The sequence below is a fragment of the Nerophis ophidion genome, linkage group LG03, assembly GCF_033978795.1.
Source record: "Nerophis ophidion isolate RoL-2023_Sa linkage group LG03, RoL_Noph_v1.0, whole genome shotgun sequence".
Taxonomy (NCBI): Eukaryota; Metazoa; Chordata; class Actinopteri; order Syngnathiformes; family Syngnathidae; genus Nerophis; species Nerophis ophidion.
In genome coordinates this window covers 55,213,494-55,235,449 of record NC_084613.1, presented here as the reverse complement: position 1 = coordinate 55,235,449, position 21,956 = coordinate 55,213,494, and the positions used below count along the sequence as shown (strand labels likewise).

At 39.2% G+C, this 21,956-nt stretch overlaps 1 protein-coding gene across 1 annotated transcript in view; it reads left to right on the top strand.

The window, feature by feature from the left end:
* trappc12 (trafficking protein particle complex subunit 12) overlaps nt 1–21,956 on the top strand; it is a 59,967-nt gene that overhangs the window by 28,026 nt on the left and 9,985 nt on the right. The window contains exons 5-10 of the mRNA XM_061895650.1: nt 8,767–8,905; nt 18,879–18,991; nt 19,210–19,282; nt 20,359–20,432; nt 21,536–21,634; nt 21,800–21,903. Of these exons, the coding sequence (XP_061751634.1) occupies nt 8,767–8,905; nt 18,879–18,991; nt 19,210–19,282; nt 20,359–20,432; nt 21,536–21,634; nt 21,800–21,903 (602 nt within the window). The remainder of the gene's footprint in view (nt 1–8,766; nt 8,906–18,878; nt 18,992–19,209; nt 19,283–20,358; nt 20,433–21,535; nt 21,635–21,799; nt 21,904–21,956) is intronic.

The following is a 21,956-nucleotide window of genomic DNA, read 5'->3' as shown; positions in this document are numbered from 1 at the left end:
TTTTACTTTAAGCAAAGCAGTCAGTATCTTGTGTAAACACCATTTGTCTCACGCAGTGCAACACAACTCCTTATCATAGAGTTGATTAGGTTGTTGATTGCGTATACGACAAGCTGTCGTATACACTGATCCACAGCATCCCAAACATGCTCAATTGGTGACACGTCCGGTGAGTATGCTGGCCATGCAAGTCGTTGGATGTTATCAGCTTCCAGCAATTGTGTATAGATCATGGCGCAGTGCATTACCATGCTACAACATGAGGTGATGGTTTTTGGTGAATGGCACAGCAATAGGCCTCCGGATCTTGTACTGGTATCTCTGTGCATTCAAAATGCCGTCAATAAAATGCAATTGCGTTCATTGTCCATACCATCAACTGCCAATGCCACTCGATTCACAACGTTGACATCAGCAAACTTCTCACCCACACGACGCCACACACGTTGTCTGCCATCTGCCCTAAACTGTGATAACCGGGATTCATTCGTGAAAAGAACGCATCTCCAACGTGCCAGACACCATCGATTGTGAGCATTTTCCCACTCAATTTGGTTACGACTACGAACTGCAGTCGAGTTGAGACCTCGATGAGAACAACGAGCATGTAGATGAGCTTCCCTGAGACGATTGATTACAGTTTGTGCAGAAATTATTTGGTTATGCAAACCAATTGTTGCAGCAGCTGTTCGTGTGGCTGGTCTCTGACGATCATGGGGGTGCACCTGCTGAATGTGGAGGTTCTGGGCTGGTATGGTTACACGTGGTCTGGGATTGAGAGGCTGGTTGACTGTACATCCAAATTTTATTTGGTACATCCAAATTTTCTTTGGAGACGGCTTAGGGAAGAGAAATGAACATTCAGTTCACGGGCAACATTTATGGTAAACATTCCTGCAGTCAGCATGCGAATTGCACGCTCCCTCTAAACTTGCAACATCTGTAGCATTATGCTGTGTGATAAAATTGTACATTTCAGAGTAGCATTTCGTTTTGGGCAGCCTAAGGCATACCTGTGCAATAATCATGCCGTTAATCAGCATCTTGATATGCCACACCCGTGAGGTGGGAGAGATTGTTTTGGCAAAGAAGAAGTGATCACTAACACAGATTTAGTCAGATTTGTGAACAATTTGTGGGAGGAATAGGTCTTTTATGTACTGTACATAGTAAAAGTTTTAGATTTTTGAGTTAAACTCGTGAAAAATGGGAGCAACATCAAAAGTGTTGCATTTATATTTTTGTTTTGTGTGTGCGTGTGTGTGTGTGTGTGTGTGTGTGTTGTGTGTGTGTGTGTGTGTGTGTGTGTGTGTGTGTGTGTGTGTGTGTGTGTGTGTGTGTGTGTGTGTGTGTGTGTGTGTGTGTGCCTGCGTGCGTGTGTGTGTATACTGTCGTGGTCAAAAGTTTACATACACTTGTAAAGATCATAATGTTGTGGCTGTCTTTAGTTTCCAATAATTTCTACAACTCTTATTTTTTTGTGATAGAGTGATTGGAGCACATACTTGCTGGTAACAAAAAATATTCATGAAGTTTGGTTCTTTTATGAATTTATCACGGGTCTACTGAAAATGTGACCAAATTTCCTGGGTCAAAAGTAGACATAATGCAATGTTAATATTTGGTTACATGTCTTTTGGCAGGTTTCAATCAATAAGGCACTTTTGGTAGCCATCCACAAACTTCTGGCAATCCTCTTGACAAAATTGGTGCAGTTCAGCTAAATGTTTTGGTTTTCTGACATGGACTTGTTTCTTCAGCATTGTCCACATGTGTAAGTCAGGACTTTGAGGAAGCCATTCTAAAACCCTAATTCTAGTTTGATTTAGCCATTCCTTTACCACTTTTGAAGTGTGTTTGGGGTCATTGCCCTGTTGGAAAACCCAACTGCGGCCAAAACCCAACCTACGCGCAGATGATTTTAGGTTGTCCTGAAGAATTTGGAGGTAATCCTCCTTTTTAATTGTCTCATTTACTCCCTGTAAAGCACTAGTTCCATTGGCACTGGTTGTCAGGTACCAGTACCTGACATCACATGGACAAAGAAGAGACCTTTCTGGAGGAAAGTTCTGTGGTCAGATGAAAAAAAAAATGGAGCTGTTCAGCCACAATACCCAGCAATATGTTTTGAGGAGAAAAAGTGAGGCCTCTAATACCAGGAACACCATGTTTACCTTCAAGTGTTGGTGGTGGTAGTTTTATGCTCTGGGCCTGTTTTGCTGCCAATGGAAATGGTGCTTTACAGAGAGTAAATTGGACAATGAAAAAGGAGGATTACTTCCAAATTCTTCAGGACAACCTAAAATCATCAGCCCGGAGGTTGGGTCTTGGGCGTAGTTGGGTGTTCCAACAGGACAATGACCCCAAACACACGTCAAAAGTCTTAAAAGAATGGCTAAATCAAGCTAGAATTAAGGTTTTAGAATGACTTTCCAGAAGTCCTGACTTAAACATGTAGACAATGCTAAAGAAATAAGTCCATGTCAGAAAACCAAAAAATTTAGCTGAACTGCACCAATTTTGTCAAGAGGAGTGGTCAAAAATTCAACCAGAAGCTTGTGGATGGCTACCAAAAGCCCCTTATTGCAGTAAAACTTGCCAAGGGACATGTAACCAGATATTAACATTGCTCTATGTATACTTTTGACCCAGTACAAAATTATTAAAAACTCAAGACAGTCATGACATTATGTTCTTTACAAGTGTATGTAAACTTTTGACCATGACTATATGTGTGTGTGTGCGTGTGTGTGTGTGTATGTATGTATGTATGTATGTGTTTATACATGTGTGTGTATATATATATATATATATATATATATATATATATATATATATATATATATATATATATATATATATATATATATATATATTAGGGCTGGGCAACGATTAAAAGTTTTAATCGAAGTTAATCGCACTATTTCTCCGAATAATCGTGATTAACTGCATTGTATACGCAAAGCCCAATAATGAATTCAAAAGTAGAGTGTAATGCACCTTTATTGGAATATTCTCTCACATGAACAAAAGCGCCAAAACATTTGTTGTGCAAACACAATTTAAATCAGTCCTTGTTAAACAGTAGCAGTTAAATAGCATATTTTATGAAAATCAACTCAAAAAATGTAAATACAAACATTTAAGCTTATTGCCACTGTCAGGGTATTTAAGTTATCCTGTTTGTTATGGAAAATAAATATAATCTACATACAAATCTCTGAGCCACAATCATAACATCTGAACAGGCAATTTCTGAGGTAACAGCAGAAAAAAATTTTTTATCAGGGATCTTATGTTTGAAAAACCCATATTATAGGTAGTGGGCTGTTTTAGGGAATTTTTGATCAAATTATCCGTAGTAGCAATATTAATAATGTTGTGTTTATTCTGCGTAGTGCACTTAAAATAATTATGACCATATCTAGGAATTGATATGATGGGAATTTTCCGATTGTTTGCTTGGTGCTTTGATAAACTGAACGCATATACATGGTACTATATTGTGATGTTATGAGCCAGGGAAAAAAAGAACTACCCTACCCAGCATGCAACAGGAGTGACGAGCATGCGCGGTAGCCCGGTATAGGTTGTGTGTCGCCATGACGGCATCTTGCATGTTGTGATATGCACGCTCTGAAAGAAACGTTAAGAACTCAGCCAACACGCCTCGTCTGCATTATTCATGAATAGACAGACAACACATATACTCCGCTGCTTCACAGGCCGCTGGATGTAGCCGGCAAAGTATTCCCATGCTAGCTAGCCGGTCTAGCAAGCACGCGTCATTCAGTCCAAAACGGCCCGATCTATCCACATCCAGAATTGTCTGGCGGTCGTAAGTGATCCCGGAGTAACCACGCTGTAAGCCAGCCATGAAATTTGCAGAATTGTCCGGTATTTTTGCCAAATGTTCCATCTTTACCAAGAGCCCCTCGACCCCGAAGCCCATTCGGGCGACGCCATCTTTTTAAGAAAAGGCGTTAACAAAATAAAAGTATTTAAACAACATACGCAAATGTGCGATGAAATAATTGTCAGCGTTAATAGATTGATGCGTTAACTCGTAATTAACGCATTAATTTGCCCACCCCTAATATATATATAAATATATATATATGTATATATTTTTTGTTGTTGTTGTTGTTTGTTTGTTTTTTGTTTTTTTGTTTTTTATAGTTTATACATAATGTGTACATACTAAATCAGGGGTCTCAAACTCAATTTACTTGGGGGCCACTGGATGCAGAAACTGGGTGAGGCTGGGCCGCAAGAAAAATATTTCTTAAAAAATCTAACATGCACTTTTTAATGAATTCACCCTCTATGAATGGCTTACCCGCCCTAGCAACATACTTGCCATTCCTCACAATTTTTTCCAGGAGACTCCTGAATTTCAGTGCACCTCCCGACAATCTACCGGTGCAACCAGTCTTCCGAATTTTTCCCAATTTTTACCCGGCCGACATTATTAAGGGCTGCCGTAACTGCACTGCCTTTAACGTCCTCTACAACAGTGGTTCTAAACCTTTTTTCAGTGATGTACCCCCTGTGAACATTTTTTTAATTCAAGTACCCCCTAATCAGAGCAAAGCATTTTTGGTTGAAAAAAAAGAGATAAAGATGTTAAATACAGCAATATCTCATCAGTTTCTGATATATTAAATTGTATAACAGTGCAAAATATTGCTCATTTGTTGTGGTCTTTCTTGAACTATTTGGAAAAAAAGATATAAAAATAACTAAACAACTTGTTGAAAAATAAACAAGTGATTCAATGATAAATAAAGATTTTTACACATTGAAGTAATCATTAACTTAAAGTGCCCTCTTTGGGGATTGTAATAGAGATCCATCTGGATTCATGAACTTAATTATAAACATTTCTTCACAAAAAAGAGATCTTTAACATCAATATTTATGGAACATGTCCACAAAAAGTCTAGCTGTAAACACTGAATGTTGGATTTTTTAATTATTTTTCCACAGTTTATGAACTTACATTCATACTTCATTGAAGTATTGTTCAATAAACATATGTATAAAGGATTTATGAATTGTTGCTGTTTTTTAAAATGTTTTTAATAAATCTCACTTGTCCCTTGGTATACCTTCAAGTACCTCCATGGGTCCGCGCACCCCCAAAAGAAGACTACTGCTCCACTACATGTCATCGCGCACGCTTTTACATCACACAACCAATGTGCCGGCTCTGTATCATGTTGTGTGAGACTTGTGCAGAACAACATCAGTGGCTGCAAGACATAAAGCCATACAAGTCACACTGAGGGTGGCCGTTTAAACAACTTTAACACTGTTACAAATATGCGCCACACTGGGAACCGACACCAAACAAGAAAGACAAACCCTTTTTGGGAGAATTTACACACCCTAACACAACTTAAACACAAGAGAACAAATACCCAGAACACCTTGCAGGGCTACAATATACAACACCTCAACCAACGCAAGTAGGGAGGGTGGGGGCATGAGGGATTGGTGGTATCAGGGGTGTGTATATTGTAGCCGGCCGGAAGAGTCAGGTCTGTATGGGATTCTAGGTAATTGTTTTGGTGAGTTTATGTTGTATTACGGTGCGGATGTTCTCCCGAAATGTGTTCGTCATTCTTGTTTGGTGTGGGTTCACAGTCTGGCACATATTTGTAACAGCGTTAAAGTTTTTTACGGCCACCCTTAGTGTGACGTGTGTAGCGATTGATCAAATATATCTTGCAATAACACACGTGCGTCTCACATGGCCAGATGCAACACACAACTGGGCTTGCACGCTGTCAGTTCAGGATGTAGGGGGCGCTAAAGACAGTGCCATTATGGCACTCCTTGAATATTGTTGATCTGGTAAAAATTGACAGGGGCTTCGATAGAATTGGTGCCCTGAAATTCAGGGGTCTCCCGGGAAACTTGGGGAAGTTGGAAAGCATTACCTATCAAGCACCGATCATGTTAAACTCGCGGGCGGCACCAACATTAAATTGTCATATCGAAGCACGGGCCGCATAATAACGTCTCGCGGGCCGCAATTTGCCCGCGGGCCGCATGTTTGAGACCCCTGTACTAAATAATATAATGTGTACATAGTTGATGTAATTGGATATTAAGTGTATGTGAAAGTTTGAATCATACCTTGTTTACTTCCATGACGGCCTTCTTAAAGTTTTGTAATCAAGCAGCTAAAATGTGCCAAAATGGGTTAAGTGTGGAGAGTGTTTTGCTTAAAGCTGCACAATTATAGCCAAATAAATAATCAGGTTTATTAATCACAATTATTAATAACGATTATTTTCTGTTGATTAAAACATACTTTATTGCACTTGTGTGTTACACAAACGGTATGTGAACTTGGCTTTCATTTCAAAATGAAACCAAAAAAAAATTATTAATAATAACAAAAAATGTAGAAAAGACAAAGACTGAAATAAATACTGTATGCCATTGCAGGGTGCAACCAGATTTACATTGCGGGCAAGCGATGGCAGTCGAGAAAAGAAAGTTAATGCTTAACGTATCTCTGCTACTTGAAAAATGTTTGGATGTGCACACCAATGCATCTTTGACGTGCGACTCCTTGTTGTTTGTTCATCCATGCTGGAGAAATTATGTGTTGCAGGAAACGAGTGAGAGTGCCTACAGAACGGTAAGGCGTGCAGGCATGTTCCAGGGTTAAAATGCGAGCCTGTGGTATCTTGTGGGTAATTGTAGGAATGGAAGGCTCCGATGTAATAATGCATTTATTTTTCTTAATTATTTTTGGAAGCTACTGGCTGATCTATTTACTCTGTTGTTACTCACTCTCACATGCGTCCACTGTCTATCGGTCTTCCCCCTAGTGGTTGGCTGACTGTTGGTTGTGAACATGCTTGGTTTGAAATGTAGCGGATCCTGTTTTTTAAAGGTTAAAATCGCTGACGATTACCCTCATTTAATCGCAGCTGGCGAAATCGTGATCACGGTAAAAATTCTATTAATTGTGCAGCCTTAATTTTCCAATCATTTTTTGGAATAGATTTAAATGGGTGTAATTTAGAATTTTGGTAAATGTTTTTTGCTTTTATAATATCCACAAAGTTCAGTGAGCAGGTTGTGTTATTTGTGACCACGTCTGTTTACATTTTGTTTTGGTTGAATTATTTTTAATTTTGTTTGCACCATGACTCTGGAATGTTGTTTGCTTTGGGTCATATAATTAAAGTTAAAGTTACAAATTAAAGTACCAATGATTGTCACACACACACGAGGTGTGGTGAAATTATTCTCTGTAATTGACCCATCACCCTTGATCCCCCCCTGGGAGGTGAGGGGATCAGTGGGTAGAATTAAATGCTATGCATAATTCCATTTAGAGCATAATTAAAGGTAATTGACCTGAATTACTTGCATTGTCTCAATTTCCCCTCTGGGATTAATAAAGTACTTCTGATTCTGATTGATGACAACTAAATTGCAGCTTTGAAGGCAGTCTTTTAAAATGAAATCAATCTCTCCCTGCGGGCAGGATTCCTAATTTTTATTTTTATTTTTAATTTTTATTTTAAACCCTCAAAGTTTCAAGACTGTTGCTAGGTAACTTAAAGTTTGAACTGCAGCTACAGATCTTTTGTGGGATTGAGATCCAGAGATTGGCTAGGCCTCTCCAGGATTTTAATGTGATTCTTCTTTAGTCATTCTGATGTTTCTTTGTCTTTATGTTTGGGGTCAGTGTCCTGCTGAAGAAAACATACAGAACCCATATTCAGCCTTCTAGTAGAGGCAATGAGGTTCTCATCCGAGACTCTATGATACATAGCCTTGTTCATCAGCCCCTTGATGAGGTAAATTCTTTATGTATTTTAAGGAACAAAACAGCTCTGAAGCAGTTGTTTCCACCTCAGTATTGTTGAGGTCATGCATTTTTCTGCCTCAACAAGTCGAGTTGATGCCAAAGAGCTCTGTGTTGATCTTACATGAGGTCTCACAAGGTTTGTTTTAGTCATCTAGGTGTTCATTGATAAACTTGACATTAGGCTGCACATGTGACTCTTCTGGAGCAGAGAGACATTGTGGGCACTGTCGTATCACAATCCATTACAGGAAAATTTGTTCGCAATTTGTGTCTTGGTGACTGTGGTCCTCGCTCCCTTAAGATCATTATCACTTTTAAGAATCATCCTAACCCCCCAGAGTAAGAGTAACTATCTGTTATCTTGTATTTATTATTATTTTCAAATCATAGCACCATCAATGGTCTTTCTCACCAAGATTCTTTTTGAAACACTACCAATTGGTGTGTTTCAAGGGCACTTGGTTAATTCATATATATATATATATATATATATATATATATATATATATATATATATATGTATATATATATATATATATATGTATGTGTGTTCAGGAAATGTAGGAAGTGGGATAAGGAACAAGTGATTAGATTGGGATCATTTTGAAAAGATTATTGGGAGATCCTGGTGGAGGTCTGCACTCTCCAAAATGCCTCTTCTAGATTTTTTTTTTTTTTACAATCCTTCCCTCTGTATTAAAATAATACTGTCATAAAATCACAGACTGTTCATGAGAGGTGACCCTCACACAATTTGTAGTGTTTGAAATACGTAATTACCCTAAAGTCCTGCCCTACAACAATGGCCTCAAACTGTTTTTGGGTGTGCGTGCGTGTGTGTGTGTGTGTGTGTGTGTGTGTGTGTGTGTGTGTGTGTGTGTGTGTGTGGGTGTGTGTGTGTGTGTGTGTGTGTGTGTGTCTTTCAGCTTTGGTTTGTACGTTTGGCCCTTCTTACCAAGCTGAAACTCTTCCAAAACGCTGAACTGGAATTTGATCCTTTCGGCGATTTGGATCAACTTGACCTCTTCTATGAGTTCTACCCCACTATTTACCCTGGGAGACGAGGTATAATCACACACACACACACACACACACACACACACACACACACGCACACACATTGTATAGGATTTACATTTTGACAGTTCAACGCTTGTACATATTTATCAATAATTTTGCATGGACAAGTCAATATAATTTCCCACGTTGTCAAGCACAGAGTAACATTAGGCAATGGAGCGGTTAGGTTTAGCTCTGCAGTTTCGAACAGTACATCTAATAAAGATTGTGTTCACACAGCTTGTCATGTAGACCAGGTGATTTAACCCTGCAATGTAGCGTGAAACATGGATATACCACACAATACTACATCATACAGTATGGTATTTAAAAACAAAACATTTAATCCTCTTTTATATAACATATAGTGTCTGTCTGTGAACAACTATCTATCATAACCATGTTACTGCTGTACAATAGCATCATTCTGTGAATTTACTTTCATGGTCATTCACAACAAGCCAAAGCTGACTCCGAGTAGCGTTCAACAAGTGTTCCAATGTAATGTAACTAAGATCCGTAATCTACTGACCATCAAAGAAACGCTGTCCTTATTGTGGCAAGGCAATCAACAATGGTTTTTGTACCTGGCTATTTAAAGATTGTGCATGTTTAATCCACTGTATTGCATTTAACAGAACAAAACATAACATATTAAAAAACAAAAAAATAAAGCTTATACACAACAGTCCTTCTGTGACACGTACTCCATACTAGGGTTATTCCGATACAAATAATTTAGTACCGGTTACAAAATGTCTACCGATACTTTTTGATACTTTTCCAAATAAAGGGAACTAATAACATTTTCAATATTGGCTTTTCTTTAACCGAAAATCTTACACTACATTAAACACTCAGAGTCAAAGAAAGATTTTACAAAGTTAGAATAAAAATTAAAAGGCATTAAACACATTGGGCTTTTCTTGTTGGACTTAAAGAACAATTTACAATCTTACATATTACGTGCATCTGCCTCACAATACGAAGTTCCTGTAGTCCTGGGTTCAAATCCAGGCTCGGGATCTTTCTGTGTGGAGTTTGCATGTTCTCCCCGTGAATGCGTGGGTTCCCTCCGGGTACTCCGGCTTCCTCCCACTTCCAAAGACATGCACCTGGGGATAGGTTGATTGGCAACATTAAATTGGCCCTAATGTGTGAATGTGAGTGTGAATATTGTCTGTCTATCTGTGTTGGCCCTGCGATGAGGTGGCGACTTGTCCAGGGTGTACCCTGCCTTCCGCCCGATTGTAGCTGGGATAGGCGCCAGCGCCCCCCGTGACCCCGAAAGGGAATAAGCGGTAGAAAATGGATGGATGGATGGACATATTACATATAGTCTACCATAATCAAGGATTAGATTAGAATACAACAGAAAGTTTTACTGACACTATGTCAAATATTTCATCCACTCCTGGTCTGTGCTTTAAGAAAAATACAATTATTAATAAGTACTAAACACAAAACTATAGAAAAATGTACAAATATTAGCCATATAACAGGTAAAACACATGTATTAAAGACAAAACAAATTGTAGAAATTTGTTTCAAAATTCAGTCGTTTAACTTGCATTAGTTAACACTTAATGCAGCAGTTTTGACTACGCTAATATTATGCATCAAGCCAAGCAGATGTGTGCGCGTTTACTATCTACATGTGCACAAGAGGGGAACTGGTTGACTTATGGGAGTAGTGTGCAGTATGTAGTTTTGCGAGAATGGCAGCCTGTTGGCTGAGTGACATCAGTGAGTGTGTAGGTGAGTAAAGAGAGAGACAGAGAGCAAGCACTGCGCAGTAAAAGGATGATCCTTGTGCAGATCTGAATGCTTATTATTTAAATGTTTACCTAAGTTTGAAGCAAAGTTGGTAATACTAATCGCCACGTTTGGCGAGGTGTGTTGTATAGCAACTGTTGTGAGAGTAGCATATGTGTGTGTGTGTGCGCTCCTTTAAGAATGGTAGAATGTGGGGTGAGTGACATGAGTAAGTGAGTGGGCAAGTAAGGAGAGGTAGCGGTAGCATGTGCAGGAGTGTTGATAGCATGGTGGGTGTTCGGGTATTCCCTGTGGAAATTGTAAATAAAATATTTTCTTCTCCCGAGGGGGGGCATAACAGGAAATAACTAAAAAGCACTGGTCTAAGGGCAGATGCATTCCAAATTAATCATGCTGACACTCATTGTGAGTGGCGCGTTATAGGCCTTACAGTTTTGTTTAATAAATTACATTCACTCATGGGAATGAATGCAATACAAATTCAGGACCATTAATGATTTAACTATTTTTTTCTAGGGTGGAATAATTACACAACAAACATGTGGTTTGTTGTATAAAACCACAACGGTTTCTATAAATAATATGTGGGTGAAAAATATCAAATTTAATTGGATTAATAGATTGAATACAAACAAATACCCCGACAAATACTTCTTTAACTCTACCTTAGCAAGGTTCACCTCAAACAGAAACTTTTTGTAGTTAATCAACATGGTTATGACATAATTGTGGTTGAATATTCGACCACTCTTCTTGGCAGAATTGTTAGTTGATTTTAATTGGTTGGTTACCTGGCAGATTTGGGATTTTTGCCTATTGTTCACAATCATTATGAGCGACAAGACACCAGATGTATTATTTTTTTTTGTAAGCATTCTAACTCGTATATAAATTTAAATAAAAGTCTTCTTATAATGGTGTCAATGAGAGTTCCTCTATTTTGCCCAAAAATCCCTCTTAAAAAAACATCCAAAAAATACCGACAATACTCCATTTACATTTCGTGACCTGAATATTAACCAAGTATTTAGTTATCATAAGCGCTAATGCAGACAAACTATTTTTTGCGCGCCGTGATCAGAGGGAGCTAACAGCTTGTGCTGGCTGTATTGACATCAGCTGGGGAGCTGCTTTCTCGCCTTGGAGCTTGCGAAAGTAGTGAGTGACAGCAGACATTGTACAGTTAGTGATATTTTATTATGTTGGTTGGCTCTTATGAAGTTTGCAGTGGGTAGTAATCTGTGATGTTAAGGAACGAGTAAATGTTGTGATTAGTTTTTTAAATTAGTGCGCCGCAGAATGCTTGAAATGATCAAAATACGTAAATATTACATGTTAATATGAATGTGCCTGTTAGTACATTACATATACAGTCGTTACAGAAAGTGTTCAAACCCCTTATTATGTTTCGCTCATTGTTTCAGTGCAGCCATTTTGTTAAAATAAAAAATATTTATTTTTAATTAATGTACACTCACTCCCTTTCTGTACCAACTGTATACTTACATCATGTTTAGAAAACCTTAATGGAGGTGTTTGGATGTTGTTTAGATAGCTTTATAGACAGAGAAAATCGAATCCCATTGTCTCCATTGTAAGCAGACTTTTGATTGCATTTATTTACTATTCAGGATGCATTAAAAAAATAAAAACATATGTGTTCTTGTCTTGCAGAAGTATCGTGAATGATAGTTCAAATGAATAAAAAAAAGTGCAGTTGCCCTTTAAAGTACCAGTCGAGTGCAAAATCAAGTTGACTGCACATGCTTAATTGTGTTTCATTGTATCCATTAAACCATATCAATTGTATTTACAATCCGTAAAGTATGTGAAAACACCGTATAAACATCACAAAATCCCTCAAATTCAGTCAACCATTTAGAATATTCTGCTCTGAAGATCTTCGGTAATTTCTGTAAATTCTACGTCACTGTAGTAACAGTTCTGCACTCTGACCATATTATCAGATCAGTTATACTGGAAATGCACACATATTGGAAAGAGATGTGCTGTTTTTCATTCACACTCCTTACGTAAGGCAAAAAAATACATACTTGTTTTTTGGAGGGTTTCTGCATTCAAAATGTAAATAAATAGCTAACAATTGAGTCAACAAATCAAGGGTCTTTTATTGCGCCCAATATACCACCTAAAAACATCCAGAATGTATCTTATTTACGTGCCTCCACTTTGACTGTGTCTGCTCTCCGCCAGCCTTGTTATAATTTTTAGTGATTCTATATTGATTTTACAGACAGATATAAATTCAAACTGTACGCTAATTTGTGTTACAAATGGCAATGGCAACTGGCCCCAACAAGAGCATAGAGAAATTGAAGGAGCTTATTGACTACAGCGTCAGACTACAATGGCAGATTCGTGCAAATTTCTTAGGGTAAATTTGTACCATATCTGGAGCTATCCGCTGATATCACATGGCAAAAAACGTCACAGGACAGAGCAAATTTGAAGTGGCTCGATTGGTGGAAGTTTGAAGGAAGGCAATATTATTTTAGAAATATCTCCTCTACAGTTTGAGTTCACTTTTTTCGGGATTTATGGGGATCCCAAATACACAATAAAAAATCTACTGGATTGCAAACATGCTACTCACAAGAATAGTTAAAAACCTCGTTAGGACCTCATTTGTAAATTGTTGTTTCAGTTTTTGTACAATACAATTCACATACCTTGACCGAGTAAGCATAAAGATTTAAAGTTTCAACCAGAATTTTCTTTAGTTTTTGTTTTTTTTACATTGAGAAGCTTAAACAGCTCCACTTGTCTGCAGCAGTTATTTGCTATTGTTTGTCCTCTTTTTACACTGCATGAATAACTCTCTAATGTATTCCCATTACTTAGTATTTGCTTCGCCCCTCGGGGTACCACATTGAAGGCGGTTGCAGAGACAGAGCGGCACTGTCTCTCTTTCTTTCTCTCTCTCTCTCACATACACGCACTCACACACCCACACACAAACACATAAAGCTACAGCTCTTAAAAAGAGAGCACTGATTGACTTTCCTTTGCTCAATATTAAATGCTCTGTGCCCTCCAAGTGGCTTGCAGACAAACTGGCACAAGTTTTGATTTCTGGCATCAGAAGTAAAGTTTTTCTTTGGCCCAATGTTTGAATTGACAACCTAATATTGTGATCAAAGTATTTAATGGTGACCCAATGAGGATTTTCCTCTTTTCAAACTTATGAATGTTGTTAAAATATTGGATACTCGTATTCAACAATGCTGATGTGTCAAATTATAAAGTTCATGCATTAGGGCTTGAGCTTGCCTACGGTTTGGAGTGTGTGTGTTTTTTAACAGTGGGTCATTTGTGACATTACAGATTGACAATTTCAGATACAATGCATCCGGAAAGTATTCACAGCACTTAATTTGTTCCACATGTTGTTATGTTACAGCCTGATTCCAAAATGGAATACATGAATTGTTATCCTTGAACTTCTACACACAATAGCTTATTATGACATTGTGATATACATATATTTTTTGTTGTTTTATATTTGCAAATGTATTCAAAATAAAACAAATCACGCTCAGAGACATCCTCGATGGGCACCAACATTTCCTATAGAATCTGATGGAGCTTGAGAGCTGCTGTAAAAAGAGATTGGGGTGAAATTGCCCACAGATAGGTGTGCCAAGCTTGTGGCATTGTATTCTAAAAGACTTGAAGCTGTAACTGCTGCCAAAGGTGTCAACAAAGTATAGAGCAAATGTTGTAAATACTTATGTATAAGGCTTCCTCTAATGTTTCATGTGTGTGAGAAAACGCATCAACTCACTGAGCATTCAGTGGAACACATGTAGCAACATTAGACGTGCATACCTGTCCCAAAGCAGTCATTTTAATCAGATTGTTTTTTAAACTAAGTGATTTGGCCCACTTACATTGGAAATGAAAAAAAAAATATTTTTTTTAATGAGCAAGGTATTAGTATTGTTTGTATGGATGAGGGTCACACTTTGGAAATATTTTTTACCCCTTTCAAAGATCATATTTATTTACCTTTAAAACATTTACATGTTGTACAATGATATGTAAACATGGGGTGAAGTGTACATTCCTGTAACTTTTTGTCTGTAAAATATACACGTTTTTTATTAGCATTTCTGTAATTTAGTTCTCACATGATGAATGTCCATAAATTAACATTCTTAATAAATTACAGTAGAATTAGCACACATCTGATTGGGGAGTCATTACAATGTCATACAGAACACATTTTGTGTTTATTTTGTTTATAGTTCAGATTGGTTTGGATTTTTTTGTGGCTCCTTGTTGTCACCTGTCACTCAGAGTCGCATTACAATGTCTTACAGAACACATTTTGTGTTTATTTTGTTTAGAGTTCAGATTAGATTGGAATTTCTGTGCGGCAAAGATTTGCTGTACACAGAAGGCACATGAGCAGTGCTAACCGAAGAGGAAAGGTTGCTTATGTCTGGGTCTTTTTTTTAGTTTTAATAAATGTGCAAGAACAACTTTTCACATTGCCATTATGGGTTATTGTCTGTAGAATTCTGAGGAGATAAAAGAAATGTAATCGATTTTGGAAAAAGGCTATAAGATAACAAAATGTGGAAAAATGTGAAGCGTTGTGAATACTTTCCAGATACACTTTATGTGGTCATCCTACATACTACCTGCGTTTGAAATGCATATTTGTATAGATCGGAGAGTGCTTCAAGAGTCTGTACGAGAAAAGAGAGCAAAAGCATCAAAATGAAGTTTTCCTTTCTCTGCGTTGTATTTGTACCTAAGGCAGTCCTTCTCAACTATTGGAGCGGGCCCCTTTGGTCTGGCGGAGTACGCATGATCTCGGGGAACATGCTTTATTAGTATTATGCAGTATTGCGCTTCTAACCCGCTTCTAACCCGCTTCAAAAAGCTGTGCACTGCAAAACGTGCTCATTGTGGCCATTAATCTTGATTCCTCATTTTTCACAAAATAAATCAACACATATTGTTTTATTCCGGGTTAATCAAGCGTTTTATATATTGTGCTCCCTAGTTAATATTGCTGATAAAATTGTATTTATTATTAAACTTATTAAACTTTATTTGTCAGTATCAAATGGATCAAGTCCGTCAAAAAATGTTTTGTTTAAATATTTTGGGGGGAATTTCAAGCAAATTGGTGCACTTTAAATCGTTTCTGTTACTGACTAAAAACAATGTTGCTAAAGTTATTTTTGTTTTTTAAAATGATCAACTTATGTTGTCTTCTGTTTGTTTTGTATACAAGAATACATACAATGTTACGCATAGGTGTACTTACAACTCTTTCCTCAACCGTGACCATCATCGCTCCCCTGCGACAGGAAGCTAACAAGCCAAATACTAGAGTCTATGAACATTGCTCCAAAGTACAGATTTTTTGTTGATTTATTGTGCATACAAAAGTAAACATTGACATGTGCCAAGGCAGTGATATATGATTAGACAAGGCAGCAGCTAAATTAAAAAATCCTTGTTTATCCCCTCTTTCATCACACAGGAAAAACACACCATGTGAACAGTTGATTTTACTACTTTTGGTATTCAGATGTATTGAAGTTTGCACACTGTGGCACCTGATTCTCACCAAGACACAGGGTTGGGTTTGCAGAAAGCCGAAAAGGGCATTTATTGTACAAGTCTTTGTAGGAAAGCCAAGGTGTGGAAGTATCAAAATTAAAGTGTCCATGAACAAACTTAAATATGTCCCATCCGGGGCTCTCAATCCTTCACACAGCACACCTCTATATATGTCGTAGATATTTTCCTATAGAACAATAGAAACACAACAAAAGTCAAACATTTCACTAGTAATGTCCTTAGTGGTGAAATAGTGGATGTCTGAACTGACCGCCTGATGCACCTGCCTTGACACAGAGGAGAGCTAGAATTGAACGAGGCAGAGTTAAGAAGGATTTGTAGCTGGGCCCCACCTGGCCGCACAGCTGGTGGCACTGCAGGCTGATACAGGTACAGGGGAATGTACCGCCCCTCGATGATGCGGCCAAGGCTGGAGTGTTGTCTTCCGTGTTCCACTCTGCCTCTATTCCCCGGCTCCTCCCCTGTGAGGTGCTTACCTGTCAGTCGGTGTTTGAGTGAGACACCACAACACATACAGCTAGAAATTGACGCCAGTGGTGTGCATTGCATAGCATGCCCAGACCCCGCCAGGCCACGCCTTATATGCAAATCATATTGAAAGTAGCAATGTGGCCAAGCTCTGCATGCTCTGATCAATCAGGACTCAGTTGGAGGTGCTCTTTTCTTTTGTTTCCAGCTAATTACACAAGAGTGACATTGAAAGGCAGTTGTCATGCTGTGTCTCTGAGAACTGAGTACAGGCTGAACTAAAAAAACCAAATGGTTTGGTCAGGAAGGTTAGGAAAAAGACGAGTGAACTGGAAATAATGTAGTGCTGCACTGCAATTGAAAAGATAGTTGCTGCAATGATACGTAAAACTGTAGCAGAGGTGTCTGACTGTGATTACCCCAATATACACTAGTGATTTAGGGCTATATAAGTAAACATTGATTGATTGATTGATTGATTGATTGATTGATAAATACAATTTGTGTAACTTACAACAAAATGTGTTTATACAGTAAGTAGTAAGCTTACAGCAAGATTAAAGTTTAATGTGATTTTTTTTAAACGTTTAAACATACCAGCGCTGTCGAATATAATGCGAAAGACTTTAACTTTTGTTTTATCATTATTTATATTATATTATGTATTATTACAACACAGGAGAGGACTGTCGCAGCCCCTGGTCTTGGGAGGTGCCAGCAACCGCTGCCGGCTCCTGCTGCTGCCTCTTGGAGTCACAGAAACACTTTGAGACAGCAATAGGTGGCAACATGATTGCCTGGATAAACAAATTGATGTCCTCACGAAAATTAATAGGAATATTAAGCATTCAATTTATTGTGTCCTTGCCTCGATCATGTTTACATTGTTAAAATCAAATGTTGACAAAGGGCGAACGGCCACGGCTGTGTGTCTCCAAAGTATCCACAGACTGTAGAAATGTGCGTACGGCAGCTATATGACGTTGGCGTAAGCCGGCACACTTTTCCACGTCAACGTCAGTCTTGGTAGATCTCAACTTTGCCGTGAAAAAGGGTGTACCCCAGGTTTTGGTTTTTGTCAGTATTTTCTATTTTCTGTCTGTGTTTTGCTGCACTTTTGCTTTCTGTTTCTTCTCTTGCCAGCACATCTGTTCCTTATTGTGAATAATTTTTCTATTTTGTTTCACCGGGTACTCTGCTTCAATGCTGCTTCACTATCTAGTGTGTGCCGTAGGGTTCTGTTGCTTTCTGAGTTGTTGCTCCACTTGTGTTACTTTCTTCTGCTTGGTACCTAATTAAACGACCTTCTGCCTGCAAGTCCTGTGCTTTCTATGTGTCATGGGATCATGCCAACAGCCGCCATGTGCGCCATTGTCACAGTACTGTTTATATTAAATACTGATGACAGTGTCAAGATTTGTGTAGTTCCAAAAATGCACAAACACATAAAAGGCCTTAAGAGTCTTAATTTAAAGCTTTTGAAACTTGCTCTTAAGAATTGGGAATGGGAGAGCTGCGTCCAGTCAGCAGAAAGACAAAATTGGGAGGGTGGTATAGCAATTGTTAGGGTAAAGTGTGTGTGTTGTATAGAGGTGGTGCTAGAAACAGACAGTAAAACCAGCCAGTTGAAAGAAACTGAATTGGAGAATTGTCGAAGGGCAGAAGTGACGACCAAAGGGCGCACCTTTTGTCCTCACTTTTGCTCAGTGAGGTTTATATCTAATGACAGTATCAAAGAGTCCCTCAAACAAAGCCTTGGGACTCACCTTTTTTATGCTCTCCCACACGTGTGTGTCTTGTGAATGACGTTGAAACAGAAAAAAACAGAAGGATGAGGCTTCTCCATGAGTGATGGAGCTGTGCAGCACACAGAGAGAAAGATGAGAGGATTTAATAAGCAGCCATAGATAGCTCAATGCCATCTGTATGCACTTGCCTCCAGGGCTGTGTGCAGTGTGTGTGGGTGGATGGGTTTGTATTCTCATCATGCACCCTTGTTTCCTCTCCCCTCTCTCCTGCAATGTCCTCATCCCACCCCTTTTTCTCATCTCCCTCCATCCCCAAACATGGTCCTCTGTTGTTTATTCTGTCTGTATTCTCCTCTCCCTAACAGGATCCATGGTGCCGTTCTCCATGCGTTTGCTGCATGCTGAGCTTCCCCAGCACCTGGCTAAGCCTCAGGAGGCTCTGGACCGCCTGCACAACCTCAAAACTGTCTGCGTCACAGTTAGTACATGCGCTAACAAACACTGCCTTTGGATGAATACAAATTTGCATAATAAACAGCACTTAAAAAATGCAAATCAAACCAAACAAATATTTAAGACTAATTATAAGCAAAATAAATATTGTCATGTTTTAGACTTAATGAATGTGCTCATTCCAGTATAAGCATATAGAAATTCTGAGATACTGTGCTGGCAGTAAAAACGTTTCTTGAACAGATATTGGAGAACTTGGAGAAATGCTTGGCTGAAGATGGCAGCATGAGCTCTCTCACAGAGGAGAATAGAGAAGGTAAACACACGTAAGCTTCCTCACACACACTCAGGGCTGCAGACGTGGCCTCAGTCCAAGACTGCATCACACTGTAGGAGGAGGCCGTGCTCCCCATGGGGAATTATACACACAAACTATCAACGAGGCATACCTGGTGCAGGACTGCGGCACACCTCGGCCACACATTCATTTTCAACCACCCAAACACATCGATGTCTAGGCTTTGAACGTGTTTAGCACCTCACTGCTTTTGCACTCATGCTGAATATCAAAACGGTCTCTCCAGCCTTGCAAACAGAACCGATCAATACACATCAGTCTTATCCAAGCCACTTGCATTTGCACATGTGATGGGGAACTAGACAGACGTTATAGACTGTAATCACCACTTTTTCACAATCATCACCCCTTCGCAGACCCCTCGTGCTTCAAAATTGCTCAACATAACAATAAATCTCAATGCAGGCTGCTGTCAGTCTTTTGTGGATAACTTTTTTTTACGAGCCCAAGAGGTGATCGAGTAAGGTTCATTTAAAGCAATGGAAAACAACAAGCCGATTGCAAAAGCTGAGCTAAATGTAGCAAGACACTTGCATATAATTGGAAAACCCTGGCGGGATGGTGTGTGTGCGGTAATACTGTATGTGTGTGTTGTTGCACTAGGGCTCCTCCTCTAAAAGCAGTGTAATAGCTCTGCCCCTTTCTCTCCTCTCCCTGCCCACACAGACAGCCCACAGTCAAGTCAATAACACAGGGCCATGCCTTCGCACATCAGAACCCTACTGAGTGATTAGCTCCCCTCCCCAACACATGCACAGAAAGGCACACACTCACAGGTGTGCTGCGATGAATAATAATAGGCCTGCACAGAAGCTCTTCCACAGGGGGTGCTGTCTGAGGCAATGAGGAAAAGTGCCGCAGTGTCTTCCCCATAACATCACCCTAAAATGAACCATGTTGTGGACGGGTAAAGAGGCATAATTCAATAAAGTAAAGGTTTTAGGGAGTTAAGGGGGCTGGGAGTAGAGCAAATGAAAACAGGAATTCAACCTTAAACAATAAAACCTCCATTTCTCCCTTCTTCATGATTTTAGAATCTGTAAAGCTGTGGCGATCTCGTCTCAGTCGGGTCCTCTACTCCACGGCTAACTGTCTGCTCATGATGAAGGTACGTCTGTGTTTAGTGTCCTCATATGAGTGTCTAAAGTCTACGTAGGAGGGGAGTGATGCTGCTGTGTGTGTGTGTGTGTGTGTGTGTGTGTGTGTGTGTGTGTGTGTGTGACTGGGAGATATCCGATGCCATGCTGGTGGAGGATTCAGAGTGCAATCCCCCCAGACTGACCACTAATTGGATTCTTGGTCAGTGGGAGAGAGAGACAGCAAGTGGGAGGAGAGGAAGGAAAGTGTGGGAATGCAGTCAAGACTTTAGAGAGAGACACAGTACCATCTAGTGTCGAGATGGGAAACCTGAACACAGCCTAATTTTCTTGGTTAATGTCTTTAATTGTCTGTTTCCATTCTCAAACAAAACAACAAAATATTTGTTTTGCCATTTTTGATATAATTTTGTTAGGGCATCATACACTAATGACAATAGCTATATATTGTTTATGAAGTTTATTTCCAACCGTGTCTGTAAAAAATAAACAGTGATGACGAATTCAAGATATTTATTTAAACTTTCAAAAGATAAAATATGATACTTTTGAAGGGGGCAGGGTGTGGTTTCATTTGCAATCTGAAAACGTCTCATTCTCTCCCACACACACACACACACACACACACACACACACACACACACACATTCACACACACACCTTTCTGACCTCGCTCCCTGGCCCTACTCAGCAGTCCAGTCACTATGTGAGCAATGAGAAGGCGGGAGAAGGGTCACCTCGCCCTGCTATTACTCCATATGTTTGATTAATGCTCTCTCTCCTCTCTCTCTCTCTCTCTGCTTACGCCTCCACTTGGCTCGCCCTCCACCCGTCTCTGCCTCCTGCCATGTATTTCACCTTTACCTCATCAGCCTCTTAATTTCAATGTGGCTTCGCTTTTATTTCTCTCTCAAGCTCTTTCTTTACACTTAACACTGGTTTAAATGTAGCTTAAAGATGTAGATAATAGGTTTCACTTTGTAAAGTGCTTTAAATCTCTAGAGAAAAAGCACTATATAAATGTAGTTCACTTTACTTCTTTTTTCTTCAGTCTGCTCACATTCTACACATTCCTCATTCTAATTTGTCACACAATGTCCATCTCCCAATGCAGGATTATGTTCTGGCTGTGGAGGTCTACCAATCTATTATCCAGTATGAACCCCAGCAGAGAGTGCAGCTGCTCAGTGGCATAGGACGCATCTTCTTGCAGGTTAACACACTGTACTAAAGTGGGCATATGGTGGGTATATAGAGGTATTGAAGGGCAAAAGTAGAATGTAAGTTAGACTAATGGGTACAACAACAATACTTCAAACAAAATAATGTCTGTCAGATTTGTCAAAATATGATTGGCCAATGTTGCTGTTTTGTTTAGATCGGAGATATTAAGACAGCTGAGGTGTATTTCCGGGATGTGGAGCAAGCCTGCCAGATGACAGACGTCAATCCCAGCCTCACAACATGTGTTCTGATGAACAGGTATGTTTGTGTTTAGCACCTTTTTATCGTGTGTGTATACTTATGTGCTCGAG